The sequence below is a fragment of the Peromyscus californicus genome, unplaced genomic scaffold (genome assembly GCF_007827085.1).
Source record: "Peromyscus californicus insignis strain IS unplaced genomic scaffold, ASM782708v3 Scaffold_7__1_contigs__length_154581171, whole genome shotgun sequence".
NCBI lineage: Eukaryota > Metazoa > Chordata > Mammalia > Rodentia > Cricetidae > Peromyscus > Peromyscus californicus.
Window position 1 is genome coordinate 130,184,053 of NW_026294595.1, and position 23,487 is coordinate 130,207,539.

A 23,487-nucleotide genomic window follows, 5' to 3' on the forward strand; every position below is an offset into this window, starting at 1 on the left:
GGTCACGTGTTGTTCACTGCTGTACCTCCACCCATTTGTCAGAAATCTTTCCTTAAGGTTCTGGCTCACACCTGCCTCTCTAGGAAGCCCCCTCCCTTCTCCCGGCATCATCTATTCCTCTCGGGGGAACATTTAGAGGCATCCCCAGTCAGTGTGTCATTTAATTTTTGAAAACACTTACACATTGTTTTGGGAAGGAAAAGGTTGTAGATCTTGGTCAAGTTTCTTCCCGACCAAAATCTAACACAATCCTCAACCTTAAATACTTAACCATTAAGCACTGTGTTCTTTATGTCTGAGGGTTACACTCACCTAAAATAGGCAAACCTAGGCATGTAAGTTTCAAGGTCCCTTCTAAAACCCTTTTTTAGGAAATAGAGAGACAGCTCAGCTGGTAAAGGGCCTAAAGTGCAAGCATGTGACCCGAGTTCAATTCCCAACACCCATGTAAAAATCCCAGGGGAGCACTCATTTGTCATCCCAATTTTGGGGAGGAGGAAACAGGGTCCCGGGGCTCAATAGCCAGCCTGTCCTAATTGGTAAGCCTCAGGTCCAGTGAGAGACCCTGTCTCAAAAGAAAAGACAAAACCAAAACCAAAAAATAAAGACAAGATGGATGGCTCATGAGAAACAACGTCTGAGATTGATCTGTGGCTTCCACATGCACATCTAACACACACACACACACACACACACACACAGAGAGAGAGAGAGAGAGGCGGGGGGTTACCACACAAATACTCACATGCACACACCCAAATAAAGAATTTCCTAGAGGGATGAATTGCGTGGGCTCCTGGCCTGGAACTGGAGTCTACTCCCCTAGTTGTAAGCAGTGGCATCACAATTCACCCTTGAGTTCTCTCACACCTCCTTAGGTGGGGTGTCATCCAATAACGGTGACCTACGTAGGGAAGAGGGACAGAGAGAGGTGGCCGTCACCGTGCCAATCACCAAGTAAACACACTGCAGCTCTTAACCGTTACTTCTTCAGTTGTCTTAAATGAGGCATTAAGGACACAAACTTTGATTGCCAGTGACTAAGACCAGAACTGGTCCCTGGCCTCCTGGCTCCTAAATTGAAAGTGTTTTTCTTTACTGTCTTTGGCTTTTGATTTCATATCTCTGGTCTTTCATTACCAAGTCTGCCCCACCAAAAAAAACGAAAACAAAAAACAACAACAAACTCAGTCTGTTCTTGCTTTTGCTTTCTCTTGCTTCTTTTGTACTTCGTATGTGGGGTGAGGGAGGGGCGCTACCAAGTCTCTAACTGGCTCCTTGCCTTTGGTTATTTAAAGCGTCCCTTTCTCTTAGTGCTAGCGGAGGAGAATCCCATCTATGTTTTCATCCTTCCTAGGTCTAATTTGATTTTGAGGAAAATCCGAGTAGACAAAAATGAGATAAGCCAGTGAGCCCAGGCCACGTGAGTCACGTCTGACTCTGAGACTCAGGCTGTAGTGGAGTCCCCGCCCGTGAGACTGGTTTTGAGTGACGTGCTCTGAGCAGACGGTGAGCACTCTCTGGTCTGCACCTGCTGTCAAGGAAGTGAAGAGCCCTGGATGAGGCGGAGGCTGGGATAGCCCTATCAAACACCACTGACACATATCCAGGTCCCCAGTGCCTTCGGTACTTTGTAGCCTTCTGTCTATCCCACTCTTGTCTGCAGAAAAAGAGGCCATTAGACCGCTCTCTGCGACATGAGCTAAACTTGTCCTACGCCTTCTTGCGTTATTGTGGATTTTCCTGGTGTCCTAACAGCCTCTGGGGGTGTAAGGAGCTTCGAACTCTTCAGACCCTGTCACGTATGTGTGGTCCTGGCAACGGCCTCATGAAGTAGCCAAGGAAGCCGTGCTCACCTCATGGATGAGTAAACAGCGGCTCAGAGAGATGACAGGGCTTCCTGTCAGCTTCTCCAGGGACCCACCCACAGCTAATAAACAATAAGGTGGAGACCAGAGCTGAATTCTCTGTCCTTGTGCTCAGGGCTTTTCCCTCTGCACAAAACTGCCCGGGCTCTGGATTCCTGGGGCCGCTATTTTCCACTTTCAAGCATGTCCCAAGCCAGACCTTGAAAGGTGACAGTTTGAAAATCAGTAAATTATACTGCTGGATGAAAATCAGTAAATTATACTGCTGGGAGTAAACCCTAATTGTATCAAGAGACTCGTGTTAGGAATTGCTTAGGCTTGCAGATAATATGGAATTGGGTGAACTCCCGATGAGGAAACAACTGAAACAGTGTCTGACACCTAGTGTGAGAAATGCTTTTACTCTTGTCTGTGTCCCCCGACCATATTCTTTGGACAGCGCTTGGTACCCAAGTATTCAGCAGTTCTCTTGAAGAATGCAGTGTACCAGAATATATATATATATATATATATATATATATATATATATATATATATATATATATATATATATATAATTTATTTATTTATTTATTTTTGAGAAAGGGAGCTTTCTCAAAATAAATAAATAAATAAATAATATATATAATAATATATACTATATTTTATATATATATATATATATATATATATATTTGCTGTGGAGATTATATATATATGCTTGCTGTGGAGCCCAGACTGCCCTTGAACTTTCAGTGATCATCCTGCTTCAGCCTCCCCAATGCTGGGATTCCACTCAGCTTTGTACTAGAGGCAAAAATTAAGGTGTAGGTAAGACCTAAGGAGGGAGGGCATGAGATGGCCCGGCTGAGCCCAGGGCAGAAGATGCTTCAGGAGAAAATGGCAACCGAGCTGAATCTCAGACGAAGGAAAGGAGTGGAGAATGGTGGGTCAGCAATCCAGGCAAGGAAACCCGGGGACCGTGCTCCCCCTGAGCTCATGGCGTGTTTAGGAAATACTGGATAATTGGATATATCTGGGGCACTGAGTTACTCGCTTGTTTCCAGTAAGAGTGTGGAAGGAGAAGAGGCTGGCAAGGGAAGCTGTGAGCAGACTGTAAGATTGGCTTTCACCCAGAGGCTAAGGGGCCTCATTAAAGACATCTGAGCCAAGAAGTGGCCTGTTTGGAGGTTGTGAGGAGGCTGAGGGGCTGGGATGCACTCGCCCCGAGCTGCTCTGAGTGCTGGTTGTAGCTCGGTGTTTGAAGCTTACTTAACGGGCCTTAGGCCTGAGTGCCCATGGTAGGGAATGGTATATGGGTAAAGCTATGCACTCTGGCCCTGCCCTCACCCTTACTGAGGGGTTTTGCTTTTTCATTTGTTTATTTGCAATGCTAGAGTTCAAAACCTGGGCCTCATGCTTGCTGCATATTAGTGATGTACCCCGAACTACACCTCAGCCCTGCACAGAGGTTTTTAGAGCCGATCATTTGGTTTTTCTGCACCCCAGGGTTCATTTCACTCAAGTTCTGATAAGTTTTACAACACAAATTTGTTCTAAAAATCAACTTGGATCTACGCTTTAATAATATGTATGACAATAGCAGTCTTGTGGATAGTAAAGGTGTGTGTGTGTGTGTGTGTGTGTGTGTGTGTGTGTGTGTGTGTGAATTTATGTATACATGTGGCTTGGATATCTGTGTGCCCGTAAGTATATAGATAGATAACATTTATGAAAGGTTATGCATGTAGCTCTAAAGAAGTAGAGAAAAGCAAACATTGTTATTGAACTTTCACTGGCAATTAATACTTCTTAAGCTCAGTCCTGCACCACAAACATCTAAGTGTCCCCAAAGCAAGAGTGTTCTTTCTCCTTTTCTCTCCCCACCCACCTTGTAACAGTAACCAACCCCAGCCTTCCCTGTGCTGAGTTCATATTAACAGTAACCAAGCCCAGCGTCCCTGTGCTGAATCCGTGTTTTCCCCATTCACTTCTCTATACAGCTATCTTAGACTAAACTCCTGTCATCTCTTATTTAACCTTAAACCTCCACCTGAACAGCACACGTCTAATCCTTCATGAAGGGGTCAGAAGGATGTTTAAAAAGAAATCTGCAGGGCTGGAGAGATGGCTCAGAGGTTAAGAGTACTGGCTGTTCTTCCAGAGGTCCTGAGTTCAATTCCCAGCAACCACATGGTGGCTCACAATCATCCATAATGAGATCTGGTGCCCTCTTCTGGCCTGAAGGTGTATATGCAGACAGAACACTGTATACATAATAAATAAATAAATCTTTAAAAAAAAAAAAAAAGAAATCTGTATGGCTCAAGCTGTGTATAGTGACACACACCTTTAAACCCCTCCACTTGGGGGACAGAGGCAGGCATATCTCTCCATACCAACTTCCAGGGCAGCAAGGGTTACAGAGTGAGACCCTTTCCCCCTCAAAAACAAACAAACAAACAAAACAAGCCTATATGGGTTCTGTGTATAAAGCCGGTACAGGGGATGGGGAATGTGTTGTAGCTGGTAGAGTGCTTGTGTGGTATGCATGAAGCCCTGGGTCCTATCCTGGGCACTGCATAGACTATATGTAATGGCACACACCTGTAATCCCAGAACTCGGGAGGTGGAAGCAGGAAGATCAGGAAGTTCTAGGTCACTTTCATGCAGTTTGAAGCCAGCCTGGACTATAGGAGACCCTGCCTCTGCCCCCCCCCCAAAAAAAGTCTGGCAAGATGGTTCAGTGGGTAAAGGCCTGTGCTGTCTGATAATGTCCATTTAATGACATGAGTCTGATCCTCAGAACTTGCACAAAGGTCAAAAGAGAGAATGCCACAAGTTGTCCTGTGACCTCCACACCTGTGCCATGGCATGTGTGCACACACACACACATACACATACACACAGAGAGGTGGGGTGGGGTGGGGAGGAAACATAATAAAAGTTACTAAGTAAAATTTTAATATAAAAAGTAAAAAGTAAAACCGATACAGCACAAAATATAGCCTCTTTCGCTCTATCCTATAAACAAGACTTCGAACACCTGTCTCCCCCATTGACCTCTTCCCCAGGGTGTGTTCAGGCAACATAGGAGATCAGTCAGAGCTAGAGGGTATGTATTTGGGGAGGTGACAAGAAAGCTCTTGAAGCTTGTAGAGATCTGGGCTTAGAATTTGCAACTGGCAATGAGTAACTAGAGGATGGACTCCACAACTCAACCCACCTGAACTCAAATAATGGAAACTTCCATACTAGTTACAAGTTATCTAAGTCAGCCATTTTCCCATTAAAGAAACAGCCTTAACCATGGGTCTTTGTCTCTGCTCTCCTTGTTCCTTAACTCATCAGGAAGCAGAGGGAACCAGGAAGGCAATGGAAAGACTAAAGAAGACCAGGCCTCCTCCCTCCTCAGAGTGAATGAGAGTGTGGCCACACTCCTGGCCTTGGTCAGAGGCCTTCCCAGAATTAGAAAACGGACATCCCAGTGCTGACCCCAAACCCCAAATGTGCCACCTCCCCAAGTCTGGTGATTGTCTGGCTTGTGGTGGCCTCTTGGGAGTGGGCCAAGGACATTGTGTAGAGCTCCCGGGAATTCCCGTTAGTGCACTTACCACCCACTCAGGAGCCAACGGCAGCCAACAGGCAACGCTGTACCATTAAGGTGTTTGTCAAGAAGCTCAGCTGGGTGTTGTGGGCGATTCTGAGGGCCCTTTTTAGACTGACTGGAACTGAAGAAGAAGAGAGAGAGGGAAGAGAGAGAGAGAGAGAGAGAGAGAGAGAGAGAGAGAGAGAGACATAGAGACAGAGAAAGAGACAGACAGAGAGACAGAAACAGAGACAGAGACAGAGAGAGAGAGAAAGAGAGAGAGAGGGAGCGTTTTTGGAAGCAATGAAGAACTAGAGTAGGGGTTTTAGTACAACAGAAAGACCCCTCCCTGGAGGCTGGATGCTGCGCTCCCTTTCTGGCCCCCCTGCCAACTTGCTCTGCAATTTTAAATAAGTGATTTCTCCTCTATGCATTTCATTTTTCTCTTCTGCAAAACATGCCTGTGAAATTACATTGATCTTCTAAGTATTCCTGAACATCGCATTTCCTGGACCCTTGAATGGTTCTGTATTCATTGGACGTTTTTAAAAAGTAGTTCTAACACGGGGGACCAGCAGCAAGGGCCCTCAGTTGCAAGGTGAGAGGAGAAAAGTTTTAGTGGGACAGGAATTCAAGAGAACGAACCCAGTGACCAAGGTGACCCTGGAGAAGTCACCAGAGAGACTGGGACAGCAGAAGTGGCCAAGGGTGGTGGTCACTGTGTTGCAGAGTGTAGGCACAAGAACACAGTAACAATATTGTCAAGATCAAAGGCTTTGTGCTCATGTATTAGTTTTCCATTGTTGCTACAACAAATTGCCACAAATTTAGTTAAATAAATAATCTAGCTGTTGGCCAGGCATGGTGGCACACACCTTTAATCCTAGTACTTGGGAGGCAGGGGCAGGTGGATCTCTGTGAGTTTGATGGCACCCTGGTCTATATAGAAAGTTCCAAGCCAGCCAGAGCTACATATTGAGACTTTGTCTCAATAATTATAATAATATTTATAAAGCTGATCATATAGCTCAGTTGTACAGTGTATGAAAGGCGTTGAATTTGATTCCTAGCACCACAAAAAAAATCTGGAAATCAGAAGTCCAAAATGGGCTTATGGGACTAAAGTCAAGGCGTGGCATGGCTGCATTCTTCTGAAGGCTCCAGGGGAGACTCTGTGCCTCTCAGCTTCCTGCAGCTGCTTTCATTTCCTGGCCCAGGACCCCCTGCTTCCCTCAGCACACTCTGACTTTGACTCTTCAGCCTCCCTCCTCTGGGGATTCCTGTGATTCCATGGCACTCTCCTTGGTGCCCCAGGATAATCTCCCTGTTGGAAGATTCTTGATCCCATCAGGACAGTCCCTCTTGTTACATGACATTCACAGGCTTTGGGAATTTGGATGTGAACATCTTCAAAGACCATTCTTACCTAATGCTCCATGTCACTGAGTCCTCTTAACAATCATTCTGGGTTACCAGATGAGGAACAGGATGCAGAGAGAAGTTAAGTCCTTTGCCCAAAGGCACTCAGCTAAGTTAGCAATATTTAGTATGTGGAAGTTTGTAGGTCCCAACTATCTTCGAATAGGACCCGATCCAGCCCACAGGTGTAAAGAGAATTAATGGAACTCTCTCGAGGACGCTTCCTGAGATCTAGAGCCTCATGCATGCTAGGAACATGCTCTCCCACTGGGCCATTCCCCTAGCCCTCCTGCAATACTCCTGAATTAGTATTCACATGGCCCACTCCTTTACTTCTTTAATATCTCTTATTCAAATGTCTGGTACCTTCCCTGACCACATTCTATAAAATAGCTGTCCAAGAATTCTCTGTCTCCTTGGCTACATTACTCTTCAACACACTTATTACTACTGATTCTCCTACGAGATGACAACCAGAAAGGAGCTGAAGGGTTTTCTTCTGTTACAGCCCTAGTACTCAGAGCCTGGCCTATAGTAAGTTGCTCAATAAGTATCAATGGGGCTGGACAGACGGCTCAGCAGTTGAGAGCGCTTACTGATTTTGCAGAGGACCCAGGATCGATTCCCCGCATCCACATGGTGGCTCACCTGTAACTCCAGTTCCATAGTGTTGGACCCCCCTTCTGACCTCTGTGGGTTCCTGCATATGTGGGGTGCACATACATACACCCTCAGGAACACAGAGATATGTACCTAAATATTTAAAATTTTAAAAATAAAGAATATTGAATGAGTGAATGGGCAGGAACAAGTTGATTTGATGTTAGGGAGGTAGGACCAATGCTTTTTGGTAAAACACTGGATATGAGTAGTAAGGAAGAGTAAGGAATCATGGGTCCCATGAGGCCTGTGGTTTGGAAAACTGCAGAAGTGATGGCGCAGTATTCTGGCACAGGAACCATCTTAGTTGGGGTTTCTGTTGCTGTGACAAACACTGACCAAAAGCATCTCGAGAAAAGGTTTGTTTCGCTTACACACTCTGATCACGATGCATTATGAAGGGAAGTCAGGGCAGGAGCCTGGAGTTAGGAACTGAAACAGAGGCCATGGGGGATTGCTGCTGACTGACTTGCCCCAATGCTTTCTCAGCCTGCTCTCTTACCCAACTCATGACCTACTCAGGTGTGGCACCACCTCCAGTATGCTGGCCCCTCCACACCCAACATTAATCAAGAAAATGCCCCCCCCCCCCGACTTCCCTACAGGTTAATAGGATGCAGGCACTTCCTCAATTGAATTTCCCTCTTCTCAGATGACTCTAGCTCGTGTCAAGTTAACAAAAAAAAAAAAAAAAAACCTCACAGCACAGGAGCCATAGCACAAATGTGCGTGCTGTGATCTGAGCATGCTAGGCGTGTGAGAAGCAGAAAGTCCCAGGAAGGGGGAAGGCTGCCTGACCACGTGGGCAGCCTAAATCCTGCCGTTTTCCAGTTTTGTACCTCTGAATAATCATTGAATCTGTCTAAACCCGAGTTTCCTCATCTGCAATTGGGAATCACCATTCCTCCCTCGTAGGTGGTTACCTTCTGAGTGCTGAACACAATGCCAAGGGCAGCGTAGGCACTCTGATAATAACATCTGTGGTCATTATTGTAATTAGATCATCTCTGCCTTCCAAAAAGTTGTGTCTTCTAGAGTCAAGATCTGTGTCCTGAGATCTCTCATTCTGCACTCTGTACCCACAGGGTAGCTCTCCTTCTTGCCTCATTCTTCTTGACGCCCTTCTCCACCAGCCTGAACATCTCTCATGTGTCCTTGCAAGACGGTCCCGGGTTGCTTGCTTTCCTTTGGGGAGTTCCACTGTCTCGTCTACTCCACAGACAAAGCCCTGAGATGGGACTTAAAACTCTTTTCATGCTGTGCTTTGTTCCTATTGCTCACATCGGCACCTAAGTTATGAATTTGATTGCCCAGACAGTGTGTGTGTGTGTGTGTGTGTGTGTGTGTGTGTGTGTGTGTGTGTGTGTATGTGTGTGTGCGCGCGCGCGCGCATGTGCGTGTGTGTGTGTGTGTGTATGTGTTAGCATGTATGCATGTGTGTAATATGCAATAGAGGTCAGAGACCAACTTAGGGAATCGTTCCTTAGGAGCTATCTATCTTGTTTTTTGAGACAGAGTTTCTCACTAGCCTGGTGCTTGCCAATTAGGTGAGGCTGGTTGGTCACAGAGTCCTGGAGACCCGCCTGGGTCTGTCTCCTCAGTACTGGGATTAGAAGCATGCATCACCACACCCAGCATTTGCACTTGGGTTCTAGGAATCTAACTCAAGTCCCCCTGCTGCACTTTACTGACGGAGCACCCTATCTGCCTGGACCCCAGACTCTTTGATCACAGTCTTTGGTTCTCTCTTCCTCATTCCAATCCAGATTTCCAGATCAGACACCTGACTGTCGGGTCTTTCTCGATAGACTTCCTCACTAGCCTCTCCAGCAATACCAGCAGGCGCTTCACTCCTGCTCGGACACCCGACCATCCTCCCGAGTCTTTCCTTCTGCTGGCCCATCCGAATAGATGTGATGCTCTCGAATGCCTCGGGACCATCTGCTGTAACTGATGCAGCTTCTCTCTCCTCCCCAGGCCATCTTGGTTTTCCAAGAGCGCTCCTTAGCCGCACCAGTGATTGGCTCTTCCCACCCCACCCCCTCTAATCTCACCACCGCCTCTGCTGTCTGCCGTCTCTTCTCTTAGGGCCACATTTTTTTTTCCTCTCTCCTTAGCCTCTGTTCTCCTTTCCCTGTCATTCATTACTCAGCTCTGGCTCCTCAGGGACTGAAATCCCGCCCTGTGGCCAGCAGACCAATCACACTGTCCTGTCCATGATCTCCACATCTTTGGTTCAGCTATTTCGGTCTGCTGTACCTGCACTACTTCTCACTTTCCTCTGGGTTTTACACCTCTTTCGGCACTTGGAAGGTGTCAGACGTCTTAGAGTTAGTTAACTGCTGTCAGGGTTAGGCTTCTGACGTGGCTGATGATTGATTAATAGGTCAAGGTGTAAAAAGATGGAAGATAAGTCATTCCTTTTAAAACTGAAGGAGACTTGCTTCTTTCAGTGCGTTTATCTTTTTTTTTTCCTTCAGAAAGGACAATAGACCCCGTTACCTCATCAAGCTGGAAAGCCAAAGCATAACTGATAAATTTCAGCAAATACTTTTCTTCGGCCTTTACTAGATACCAGGATTTATGCTGCATGTCTTCATGTACATTACTTATTAAGCCTCCTCAAGATGAATTCCTTTCCTTGGTACTCAGACAGTGCCTCCCAAGCCAACTCTTCATTCATTTACTCATTCATGAACTTGGTGACTATTGAATCAGACACTGTGCTAAATACCATAGCAGGTTTAAAAACAATGGCGGCTTCTGTTCCCCAGGAACTCAATGTAGTTGGAGAAACAGATACAATCAGTGAACAGGTACGACGCATGGCAGTAACAACATTTAGCAGTGTATACAAGTTACTTCAGGAATAAAGAAGGCCACCTAGCTCTACCAGGGGGTTTTAAGGAAAGTATAAGGAAAGTGGGGACATTGAAGGATGAGTAGGAGTGTGCTACCATGTATCAAGAGAATGGGGTTTGCAGCCACCAGGAAGAGCCTGGAAGTGTACAAGAGCAAGGAATGTTTGGGAGTTGGTGTGTGTTCAGTGTGAGCAGAGGCTTCTCCCTAGAGAAGTCAGAGGAGCACGTGAGTGGCAGAGAAGCGGTAAGCAGTGGAGTCAGGAGTTGACTAGTCTCTGATCCATGTTCCTTAGCAGAGAGAATATGGCACAGAGACTTAATGCTTTGACGACAGGATTTAACCTGGGAATAGATGTTAGAGCAGGTGAATGACTGAGTGACTCGTCAGCTTCCCGGACATTCCTACCTGGCAGTATTTGAGTTTTATGGCTGATCATGGGCCGAGGGTCAAGTCCCAAATGATTCTTTGTAACATGGCCACTTTGAGATAGATGACTGTATGCCACCTCTCTCCATTTCCCACCTTCCAACCTCTTCACCTACTCTCACCCAAAGTTCCAGTCATTTTTACATATTTCCCAGAATGTGCCACCCATACCTGCTGGACAGTTCGAATCTCATCTCCACCTGGACGTCTTCCATGACCTCACCTTTCCCTCTATCCCTTCGCCCCCCTTTTCTCCCACAGAACCCTCTCCATACCTATTTTCATCATAGGGTCACTTGTCAGTTTGTGAATTCCTTAGTCATCGTTGTACCCCCAAACCTTGCACAGTGCCTAGCATGTATTAAGTGTTTGATAACGTTTGTTGGCTGGACATAATGAACAACTAAAGCATGTCCAACTCGGCATTGGCTATACAGAGATGGAGGGAGCCTTCCCACAAGGAGCTTAGAATCTGGTGGATGGTGATATGCAATGATTGGAGCCCAATGTTATAAGATCCGTAATATCTGTAATAGGAGTTTAGAGAGCACCGAGGAGAGAGAACTCACTTAGCCTGGGAAGTCTTCCAGGGGTAGTAATTTATGGATTGAACATTAAAATATGAAAGGCTTTTGCCAAACTAAGAATACTCGGCAGAGAGAAACGTATGTGCAGAGGCATAGAAGAGAAATGGTGTGGGGGACTGTGAGTATTGACACTCTGCAGCATCATTCTGAAGGGAAAACATGTTTTAGACACCAAATATGAGAGGAGTAAAGTTGTCGCTCTTTTGCAGATGTTCCAAGACTATTATTCTGGCAATTTGGCTTTTAATCAGTTTTATCACAAGGCAGTGAAGATGTTATAGTTGCCTTTGGTGAAAATAAAGAGAAACTTACTTATAGTTCTGGCAGCTACCTTCTAAAAGTGATTTGATTTGGCTTACAATAAGGGACATAGTCACAATAAAGTTGTTTGTATAGAAACAAAACACAAAAGCTCTTGGGCTAAAGATATAACTCAGTTGATAGAGTGCTTACCTAGCATGCATAAAGCTTTGGGTTTGATTCCCTAGCACCCAATAAAACTGGGCATGGTAGCACATGCCTACAATCTTAGCACATCTTAGCAGGAGGATCAGAAAGTTCAAAGTCATCATCGACTATGTAGTAAGTTCAAAGAGTACATGAGAAGGGAATAGTTCCATTCCCAAGGTGCCTCCCCTACACTCACTCATCAGTTCTCAGGATGACCCTCTGAAGATGGGCAGAGAATTGAGTTTTGTGGCTGCAAGTCTGGCATTGAGGGTGTTCCTGACACATTAAGAATGTGGAAGTTTCATTCATTTTCCTGTAGGTGACACAGGGACCCTGGGTGTTCTCATTTCTTTGGATTTCCATCCCTTCTCACCTTTGGGGGTGGGGTAAGCTCCTTTACCTTGCTATCCTGCAGTCTCACTGCTCTCTTGACCTTTGTGGGGGACCAGCCCCCATTTTATCCTGGGTACTCTTGGGGAGAGATAGATAAAAAAGTATCAGGTAGAAAGAGAGACCTAGTTGATGAGAAGACAGAAACACCGGATGGCTTCAGGAGGACTTGGGTCAATACCCAACGGCCCAGAACTTTATTCAAAAGGGCTTTTATAATAAGGTCAAGGGGTGAGGCAAAAGACCTCCCCCTTGCTAGATACAGCCAAGTGCAGACCCTTCCAAACACCTGGTATTCACGCCCTGTGGTCAAATCATCCCCTTGTGCAACTCTGCTGGGTAAAGGAAGCTCAGATTCTCTGACCTTGAGTAATTTGGGCCTCCACAGATCCTCTTCACCCAAACTTCTTCTAGTCTCTGTAGTGTTTGACATTGAGCTCAGGGCCTTTGTGCCCACTAGTCAAGAGCCCAACTACTGAGTCACATCCTCAGCCATTTTTTTCCCTTTTTAGAAAATGATTCCATTAAAAACAAAAACTTGGAAAGCGGAAAAGCACAAAAGAAGTCCTCCATGGTACTCTCTAACCAAGAGATATTAAGCTAGGTTGGTTTTTATTGTTGCTGTTGTTTAATTTTGGAGGGAGCTGAGGCTGTAGATGAATATAAGAAGTCTGGGTTCAATCCTCCGCACATGTGTGCATGCACACACATACACACACACACACACACACACACACACGCAGACACATGCATATGCACACGCACACACTGTTGACATCAACTAAGCCTTTCAGGAAATTGACAGGACCAGGACAAAGAACTGACAGCCCTTCACCTGAATCTTCAACTGTTAGCATGTGACTGCAGTTCCTTCATCTAGCTATCTTTCTCTCTCTCAAAATATATTTATGCATTTATTTTGGAGCCCATTAAGCACCAGTGGCAGATACCACACATTCTTATGTAAGCCTTCAAATGTGTATTTCTGAAAGGCAAGAAATTCTCTTACATAATAGATTTTTCTATGCATTTATTATTTATATATATATATGGAATATGTTTCTTTGCTTATTTATAATTGTTTATAATGGATTGCTTTGCAGCGAGATGGTTTAGCAATGAAGACTATATGTATTCTCCTGCTAACAGATATGGTGCAGTGTGAAGCTCTGTCAGATTGACTCCAGGCACAGCGTGTTTTAGGAGGGAAGGTATCCACGGGCTGTCCTACCTCAGTGAGTTAGCTGTCCCTGTGCTCTTGCATGTTGGGCTCGTGTCAGTAGGAAGCACCAAAGTCGTGAATAGAAAGGGCAGGGAAGAGCTCTGAATACAAAGTTAGCGTCATTCTGGAGTGGACAGCCAATGAGAGGGTGACCGTGGGGGAGTGAGCCAATCAGAGGTACGTATTCTGGAGGTTAACGTGACCACATCTGCAGGGTGAAGTGGAGGAGTCAGTCAGAGTGTGGGTCCATATGTACTTTGGGTAAAATGATCCCCAGTTTAAATCTCCGCCATGTGGAACGGAGCCTCCTCCAGCCTAATGCACCGTTTTCTTTCACATGTCTTTTAGAATTGGTTAAAATCCTATGGCTATCTACTTCCCTATGAGTCACGGGCATCTGCGTTGCATTCCGGGAAGGCCCTGCAGTCAGCAGTGTCCACGATGCAGCAGTTTTACGGAATCCCAGTCACCGGTGTGTTGGATCAGACAACAATCGAGTAAGATTCGCATAGGACATTGTGCCTTTGAATTCTCTGAACTCTCTGTTCACATCTGTCGTGGTCATACTATGCCCATCCTCCCTCCCTAGATTTCTATATTTTAATGCCTCCTTGGGAGATAATACCAAAGAGTGCCCTTTCATGGGTCCAGCTCTGGTTCATTCTTCACCCCCATCCCACCCCCCATATCTCTGCTATTAACTTTATGCTGTGTGACTGGAGACAAGTCACTTAACCCTTCTGGGCCTCAGTTTCCTTGTCAGTACAGTGAGGGAGTGGGTTATAGAAGGTCTCTCTAGTCTTATCAGGCCCCAGTAACTAAGAGCTCTCTCTGGCACCCTATGGGGTGCCCTAAGATGTGTGTGCATGGCTCACTGGATGCAGAGAACTGTGGAGCAATTGCAGGCTGGCAGTTCTTGTCCCACTTTCCCCATCTACCAAACACCTGCTGGGTGCCCGCATGTGCCAGGCACTGTGCTTAGCCCCAGCCTCCTACTCAGCTGTTTTGTGAAAAACACAGTCATCTGGCCACGCCATCCTAGGGCTCAGAAACACACCAACCCCAGGGAGATGCTGAGGAGGCAGGAACATAAATCCAGCCATGAGAAGAGGGACATCGAAAAGAGGATAGAGAGGAGAGGGTCCCAAAGCCAGCCTAGAAGGAGTGGCCAGAGAGGGGGAAGGGAGGGGGTGTGGCCAGCTGGGCTAGCTGCTGAGTGTTCAAACAGAAAGGTGGCTGAAAGGCTTTGCTGGGCTTAGGAATCAAGAGGTTGTGGCCAAGCTCAGGGGGATGGTGGGAACACAGACAGAGGGGATGAGGGGAGGAGACATGAGCAGCTGAGATGGCAAGTGGTGGGAAGATGTTTGAGAAGCCTGAGGACAAAGGGAAGGGGAAGAACTGGGCGGTGGCCAGAAAAGGACATGTTTTTATTTGTTTCTCATGGGAGAAAGTTGGGCCAGTGAAGTGGCTCACTGGGTAAAGGAGCGTGTTGCACCAGCCATGTGTTAGGTCCCCAGAACCCATGTAAAGGTGGGAGGAGAGGACCAGCTCTACGATATTCTGCATGCATGTGTGCAGACAGACAGACAGACACACACACACACAAGTAGGGGGCTGGAGAAATGGCTCGGCATTTAGGACCTCATATTGCTTTTGCATAAGACCCAGGTTCAATTCCTGACACCCACATGGTGGCTCACAACTTCCTGTGACCCCAGTTCCAGGGTCTGATACCTTCTGCTGACTTCTGAGGTCTCCTGCATGCACCTGCTGCACAAACATACACTCAGGCATATACATACCCATCAAAAATAAAACAAATATTTAAAATAGAAATAAATAGAAATGTTAAAAGATGAGTCTAGCTTGATTATGTTTTGGTTTGGTTTTGCTTTGTTTAAGACAGGATCTCTCTACATAGTCCTGGCTGTCCTGGAACTCAGGATTTAGACCAGGTTGGCCTTGAACTCAAAGAGATTCTTCTGCCTCCCAAGTACTGGGATTAAAGGTATCTGGCCATTATGCCTAGCTGTTTTTTGTTGTTGTTGTTGTTGTTTTAGAAATAACCATAGGCTGGTAAGATGAGCCCAGCAGGTAAAAATGCTTGCCACACAACCTAATGACCTCAGTTCAATCCCTAGATCCCACACTGAAAGAAGAGAACCATCTCCTAAAAGTTGTTTTCTGACCTTGTGTGTGGGCATATACACACTAATAATAATAATAAATGTAAATAAGTAAAAAAAATTTTGAACTAAAAAGAAAATCTCCACAAAGCCATTGGAACTGTTTCGGGAGAGGCATTCAGGCCAGGAAGGCAGAGAAAGAGCAGAAATGAGTTTCTAAAGGGGGAGATGGAGCCCACGTGAGGGCGGCAGCAGATGGCAGGGCTGGTTGAGGACACCGGAGAACTGGCAGAAGGCAGGATGGGAAATGCACACAATGGTGGCTCAAGAAGCAGTTCATCCCTCAGACAAGTTACTCTGGGATGGAATCATCTCTGGGAGACTTGGAGTGCTGAGCTTGACTATCAAGTTCTTGAGTCCATTATTCCAAGCTGCAAAACTTAAAACTTGGCGATCCGTGATTCTATCCAAACATTTCCTGGTCCTTCCGTCTCTTACTGTGAAATTCAGAGACAGTACATCCGAAGGCTCCTAGGAGGCTGTGAGCAGAATCCTTGGTCCCTGGCCTTATGGGTGAGTGGCTTATCGGTCCTAGCCTCCTTCCCAGGACAGTGTTATTTTGAGGCATTTGTACAGGCTTCATAGTAGTGCATCCTGGGCCAGGAGCACTGGTGTCTCTGCTGAGGCACCACCTGGCCTTGGATGTTCCTCTGTTCCAGAAAGCCCCAGGCCTGCTGGACAGGGTTCAAACCCCAGCAGGTGGATGGGAAAAGAGGAGACAAAGGGAATGAACTGAGGAAAGAGGCAGCACTGCCTACCCACAGTTCTCCCGCACCTCTTTTAGGAAGACGGGAACAGTAATCTGGACACACAGAAGGAAAAAGCTGTTCACACTTAGTCCAAGATGGGAGCGGGGTGGGTAGAATTCAGAGGGCTCCACCTTAGCTCTGTGCCTTTGGGCAATCGCTGCCTTTCACTGGGCCCATTTTCTGACGTAGGGCTCTCAGATATTACTCAGCCTTGCAGTATCAGGGGTGGCTCTTGCTTCTCTGTGCAGGGTGTGTTAGTAAAAGGAAGTTTGATTCGCAATTTTAAGTACTATTTTTGAGTGTTTACCTTGGAAAATGTCACACATTTATTCCTTCACTCATTCATCCAGCCACATAGCTCCTCCAATTCAACTTTGTACTAAGTGTTGAGAGGGGGAAATGAGCCCGGGCTTCCTTCACTACACTGCATTGACAGGCCTCCCAGTCAGTGCAGCGGTGGGCCTGCCTCCCTGACTTCTGCTTTCCAAACAACCTGATTTGGCCACGCAATCCTGACAACCTGAGTCTGATCCCTAGAACCCATGTCAAGGTAGAAGAGGGCCGATTCCATGTGCATCCTCTGGGCTCCATGCATGCCATTGCATACAGCACTCCCAAACACATCGTGTACACGCAGAAATAATAAAGAAATAATTAAAAACCTTTAAAATAAAAATTCTAAAAGCGATCCAGGTGGAGTTGTATCTGCTTATAATCCTAACACATAAGAGATGGGGGCAGAAGGATCGTGAATTTGAAGCTAGCCTGGGCTACCTAGCAAGCTCAATCTCAAATCAAAGAATTGTAAGAGCACACGAATGTGCGGGCACTGCAGATGTTTACACAGATGTGTGCTGCTGCTGTCATGGAGATTCACGACTGCCATGAGTGTAGGTCACTCTCTGAGTGAGTGGGGCACACCAAGATGAGTAAGACCTAGTTCGTTCCCCCTAGGGGCTTTTCATATGTGGTTAAAACAGCCTTCCGTCTTTTCTCCATTGCCAATGGCAACTGCTTTTAACAGCTGTGAATGAGGTCAGACATTCTCCCTTCCAGCGATGCCAAGTTCAGTGGGTCAGTTGTTGGGCCGGTGTAGAACATAAACTGCAGGATGGTCTGTCTGGCCCTAGTCAGTTGTGGCTTTTTAAATCTCCTACCTGGGCCCATCTTAAATCCCCAGTGACGTCCCAGGCTTGTTCCCTGTGCCTTTACCTGATAACCAACAAGTTTATCAAGACTGACTAAGTCCCAAACACTAGACTAACTTTGGGGCACAATGACAAATGTAACATGTTTCCTGTCCTCAAAGAATCTGCCATTGTTAGAAGCAACAAAGTAATATCTAAAACCACAATACAATGTAACAAGTGCTACAGAAAATTACATCCTACATCTGCTCAGAGACGTCTTTTCTTTTGAGTCAGGGTCTCACTGTGTAGACTAGGCTGGCCTGCAACTTTTGTTCCTCCTGCCTCAGCCTCTCAAGACCTGTTTTTACAGAGCACCTGGGTGTCGAGCCACTTCTTAAACACCTGTAGCACGAGGACATTTCCTGTCTCTCATGCTCTTCTGCGGTAGTGTCGAAGAGTTCTCATTCACTCACTCAGTCAGTCCATCGTTGGTTAAGAAATCACTATCGACCCCCTTCTATGTGAGGCACTGTGCCAGCGCTAGGGAGACAGGCAACTCTCCTATCCTCATGCAGCTCAGAATCTGGTGAGAAAAGCAAAGAGTCTACAAGAAAGCAGATGTACACATTCCCAGGAGGGAGAACCGCTAGAAGGAAACGTTAAACAAGTTAAGTCGTATTGGGATCGCCTTGTTGTAGATGTGTAGCAGTTCATCAGGGACGCTCTCTCGGAAGGGCAGAGACCTAAATGAAGTAAAGGAACAAACGCCTGTAGACAGAGGACTGCAAGCAAAGCAGACCTCCACTGCAAAGACTCTAGAGCAGGAATGGTGACCACAGTCAGCAAGCAGTGCGACACCACTGTGGCTGGCTGACAGGAGAAGGGTAACAAGCTGCTGGACACGTGGGCAGAGGCTAGACCATGTGGAGCACCGCAGACTGAGCTGGGGGTTAGAATTTTATTGCAGTTATGATGCTGATGAGGAAACTGGGGTTCATGTTGACTTCATCCCTGGCCTGGGGTCCTCCCTTGGTAGAACCAGAACATACAAGTGTCTCTTGACTCCAGGGTCTTAAGTGTTTCTTAAACTCAAGTGTTTCCCCTTGGGAGTGAATGAATTAATGAATCGGTCAGTCTATCAAATGAATGCCTTATGTGCACTGCCATTCAGACTGGAGTTGTGGACTGGGCAACGTCCTCCTAGAGTGTTCAGTGACCATAATGTGTGTGTGTGTGTGTGTGTGTGTGTGTGTGTATGTGTGTGTGTGTGTGTGTGCCTTCTCTCTGCCCAGGTGGATGAAGAAACCCCGATGCGGCGTCCCCGATCATCCCCACTTGAGCAGGAGGCGGAGAAATAAGCGCTATGCCCTGACTGGACAGAAGTGGAGGCAGAAGCACATCACCTACAGGTGCCCCTTGCTTCCTCCCCCGGTTTGACCCCCATGCTCACCCTGTTTTTCCTGCCCAAGTCTCTGAGGTTCACGTGGTAGGTGTGTCTGGGGGTGGGGTGTGGTCAGGACAAAGGCCAGGCCTGTGGACATCAGGACCAGAGGCTGAGAGCCTGTGACCCTTTCTTCCTTGTGGCCTCCACAGGTGACTCTGGCTTCAGGTTTCCTGGTTTGCCTGGTCCTTTGGGAATTAGTTGTGTTCCGTCTAGACACCTACAGTTTTTAGTTACTGAACACGGGGTATGAATTGTTTAGTAGGATTCTGCTGTATAAAGACCCAAGGCAGAGCTCACTGTTCATACTTAAAACTTCCCTGCCTCTGCAGGATTCCCAATTTCATCCTGACAGACTTCACCCAAGATGCCCAATGCGGAGTCTCTGCTGTTTCTTGTCTTTTTTTTGTTTGTTTGTTTTTGTTTTCGAGACAGAGTTTCTCTATGTAGTTTTGCGCCTTTCCTGGAACTCGCTCTGTAGACCAGGCTGGCCTCGAGCTCACAGAGATCCGCCTGGCTCTGCCTTCCGAGTGCTGGGATTAAAGGCGTGCGCCACCACCGCCCGGCCTCTGCTGTTTCTTTTTTTTTTTTTTTGGTTTTTCGAGACAGGGTTTCTCTGTGTAGCTTTGCGCCTTTCCTGGAACTCACTTGGTAGCCCAGGCTGGCCTCGAACTCACAGAGATCCGCCTGGCTCTGCCTCCCGAGTGCTGGGATTAAAGGCGTGCGCCACCACCGCCCGGCCTGCTGTTTCTTAAGGAGAGTAAGGAATGAAGACATGGGTCACAACAGTCATTCCGTGCCTGGGAAAGTCAGGGCAGACCAAAGCCGTCTCAAAGCCCCACAGTGGCTGAGACAAGGATAATGAACCCAGCACAGCAGGGCCAGACACCAGGGTTCACAGAGACTTGGGCAAGGACCAGGCTAGGAAAGGGCTCTGCTTGGCACCTCTCAGAACTCTGACTCTGTCTCAGATCGGTTCCTGGGGTACAGTAAAAGAAACTGAGGCAGAGATTACAGGGTTAAAGTAAGGGCGTTCCTTACTGACAAGATGTAGGTATCAGAACAGGATTTTTTTTTTTTTTTTCAAAAAGAGAAGGAAACTTAAGAGGAATCTAGGTTAGAAGACTCGGGTCTTCCAAAGACGAGGAATGGATCAAGAGGAAGGGGAAAAGTTTCTAACCCAACTCTGACCTTACCTCCCATTACCCACCCTCCTAGACCTCTGCTCCCTTCCCGTGGAATGGGTAAGATGATCCATGCCCCAGGCCTTCTTGGGACAGAGCACGCATAAGTAGTAGTGTTCCATTGTGGAAAACCGTGCACCAGATACAGTTACCGTAAAGAACTAAGTCAGGCGTTGGATGAAGTCATGTGCTGCCCTACACCAGCTGCTGATAACCCAGCAATGACTAGTTCTTTTCCACTGTGATGCCTCTGTACTATTGGAGTATATCTGTGACTTTTACAAATGTATGTATTTTCTGTGTTGGGAGAGAAAGAGCTAAATTTAAAGGAGTCTACCTATCAGTTTTCTATTACACATTGGATGGAATCCCTTATGCAACACAAGCCTTGTCAGGAATAAAACTCTGATGAAAACAAGCTATTGTGATGGGGGGAGGGGGTGATGAGCTTCCTAGTCAGCCTATTCTTCAGCGCCCCCCACCCCAGGCCTCTCAATAGAATTCTAGGACTCAAAATGTGAAGGCCACTGGACCATACTGGCTCTGACATCCCTTTCAGCCCCACTGGTCTCTGATTTTGTACTCTTTTCCAATGATCCTTCTCTCTCTCACCAGCATTCACAACTATACCCCAAAGGTGGGTGAGCTGGACACGCGGAAAGCTATTCGTCAGGCTTTCGATGTGTGGCAGAAGGTGACCCCTCTGACTTTTGAAGAGGTGCCATACCATGAGATCAAAAGTGATCGGAAGGAGGCAGACATCATGATCTTCTTTGCCTCTGGCTTCCATGGTGACAGCTCCCCATTTGATGGGGAAGGGGGCTTCCTCGCCCATGCCTACTTTCCTGGCCCAGGGATTGGAGGAGACACTCACTTTGATTCAGATGAGCCCTGGACACTAGGAAATGCCAACCATGATGGTAAGGACAAGAGAGGATGGCGTGGGGGAGTCAGTGCTGGGCTGTTCAATTATCAGGGAAAGATGTGCCAAGGATGCATTTGGAGACACCATTGATGAGAGACCTACTTTCCAGAGCTTCTTGTCTAAGAACTAAGGACTCAAAAGAGTGAGAACTGTGGTCTCTGTTAATATTCAACACTTGATCCACCAGGACCAGGGCCATAAAGATGGGTGAGACCACCTAGAAGTTGGTGTAATTGGGCTGAGGCAGGATTGCACCATGAATAAGAAAATGATGTGCCAGAGGCTGAAGAAACAGGTTAGAAGGCTTTAAAATAGAACTTGAGCTCTGTTGGGTTCTGGTCCCAAAGTCACTCTAAGCCGTGGCCTAGCCTTTCTAGCATCCTCAGATAACTTGCCCTGCACCACCGATTCTGCGGATATTCGCAGAGCAGCGGTCAGTATCGGGCAGTGATGGCCACTCGTCATTACAGAGTTCATCCATATGAACGAAGACACTTGCTTAGCAAATGGCAATGGACACAGTGTTGTGCCCATTTAAATTTTTTGTATTACATTCATTGATTTGTATGAGTGTATGTTGTGTTGGTGTGCACATGCCACAGCTCTCATGTAGAGGTCAGAAGACAACTTGGGGAGGTCAGTTTTCTCCTTCCATTGTGTAGGTCTTGGGAATCAGACTCCGGGGGTCATGTCTGGTGGCAGGTACTTCTCTGCCTTGAGCCTTCTCACTGGCCCAATAATCTATTTATCACATTCTTTAGTTATTATTTGTGGGGTGAGTGTGTATATGGAGAGTTCGGAGGACAACTTATGGGAGTCCTTTCACCCCTTCCACCAGGTAGGTCCAAGGGCTCGAACGTGGGTCATTGGGCTTGGTAGCAACTGTCTTTATCCACTGAGCCATCGTGCCAACTGTTAGGTCCATTTTTAAGATGAAGAGCTCAGGGCTCAATGGTAGGTGGCAGTGCTGGAGCTCAAACCCTAGTTCAACAGGAGCTATGAAAGGGCTAAGGATGTAGCTCAATTGGTAGAGTCTCTGCCTAGCATTCATAAAGCCCTGGGTTCAATCCCCAGCATAAGCAAGGAGTGGTGGTACATGCCTGTACTCCTAGCCTACAGGAAGTGCACACAAGGGCGACCGAGTAAGTAATCTCTAAGGTCTCTTCCAATGTAGGTGTGACACGGTACAGAGTCCTGCAATCACCAAGGGGTATGTGACTATTTAATTAAGGGCACAGGCAGAGTCTGCCTGCCGAAACCCAGAGTCAGGGCTCTAAATAAGGAGCCCTGCCGTAAGGCAGACCCTGCTGGAGGCTGCAGCTCAGGTGCCATGAAAATGCAACAGGAGTCAAAGGGACGGAGAGGCAGGAGATTCAGCCTTCAGATTATGGCAGATAGTAACGAATGGACGTTAAGGTCCCGAGGTCCTTATCAAGTGCCTCCCACACAGCACGTAAGTAGGTATTATCATCCCCATTTCACAGCGAGTCAAACAAAAGCATAGAGAAACATTATTCTATTCAAGGCCCCAGAGTTAGGGAGCAGTTATACAAGGCTTTGAATGTGGATATTATAACCCTGGATTCCACACCCTCAGCCACCATGCTGAGCTTCTGTGGATCTCAAACGATGAGAATCACCTAGAAACTTAAGAATGCAGAGCCCAGTCTTGAGGAACATCTCTGTCCTTGAAGTTTCTCTACTCAGCCTGATCATGAGAACTACCAAGGGTCTTTTCAGAAACATGGATTGCTGTCCCTGGAGATCCTGATCCTTAATCTGGATCAAGATTGGGAAACAGAGGACACCTGTTCTTGCCTTGGTGCAGTTTATGGGTGTGGCAGGCTGTTTGCGGCTCCTCCCTCAGAAGCCATGTCTGGTGTCCGTAGGTGGGCTGCTCCCCTGAGGACACTCCAGACCACTGTGTGAATCGGGGTTCACCTCTCCCAGCATCTGTCCAGCACTGGTCCAGGAGCTGGTTTGGCCAAGGTGCTGCCCAGGGTGTTATGAGACTGTTCAGCTTCTTTGTTCTCTTCCCTCTTCCGATTTCTGCTGTTTCCTGTGAAGCTCCATTTCCTCTGGCTAGGCGTCATCTCTCCTATGTCCTAGATAACTTCCCTGGCCCTCTGTATACCCATGCTTTATCTTATTCTTATTTTTGGAGTGGTGTCAACAAACGACTGACTGACACGACTGATAAGGCGTCAGGGGAAAAAAATCTATCATTTTCAGGCCCTGCTGTGTGCCAGGCATCACCAGCTCAAGGGTTTTAGTTTTAGTTCTGGTAAACTCAACTGAATTTTCAAAGGGTTATTTTCCTATGGAGGTGCTAGGAAGAAACGCCTCTGCCTCGCTTTCTGCCAAACTCCAGGGTCTCCACAGTCATGCCCACTCCTTGCTTTTGAGGAGCTTGCTAGGCT

The 23,487-nt window shown here is 46.9% G+C and overlaps 1 protein-coding gene across 2 annotated transcripts in view; it reads left to right on the forward strand.

Annotated features, from left to right (window-relative positions):
• Positions 1 to 23,487, forward strand: part of Mmp24 (matrix metallopeptidase 24) — a 43,342-nt gene that overhangs the window by 2,751 nt on the left and 17,104 nt on the right. For both annotated transcript variants that reach the window (XM_052722606.1, XM_052722607.1), the window contains exons 2-4: positions 13,801 to 13,949; positions 18,810 to 18,926; positions 20,758 to 21,062. In XM_052722606.1, coding sequence (XP_052578566.1) covers positions 13,801 to 13,949; positions 18,810 to 18,926; positions 20,758 to 21,062 — 571 coding nt within the window. The remainder of the gene's footprint in view (positions 1 to 13,800; positions 13,950 to 18,809; positions 18,927 to 20,757; positions 21,063 to 23,487) is intronic.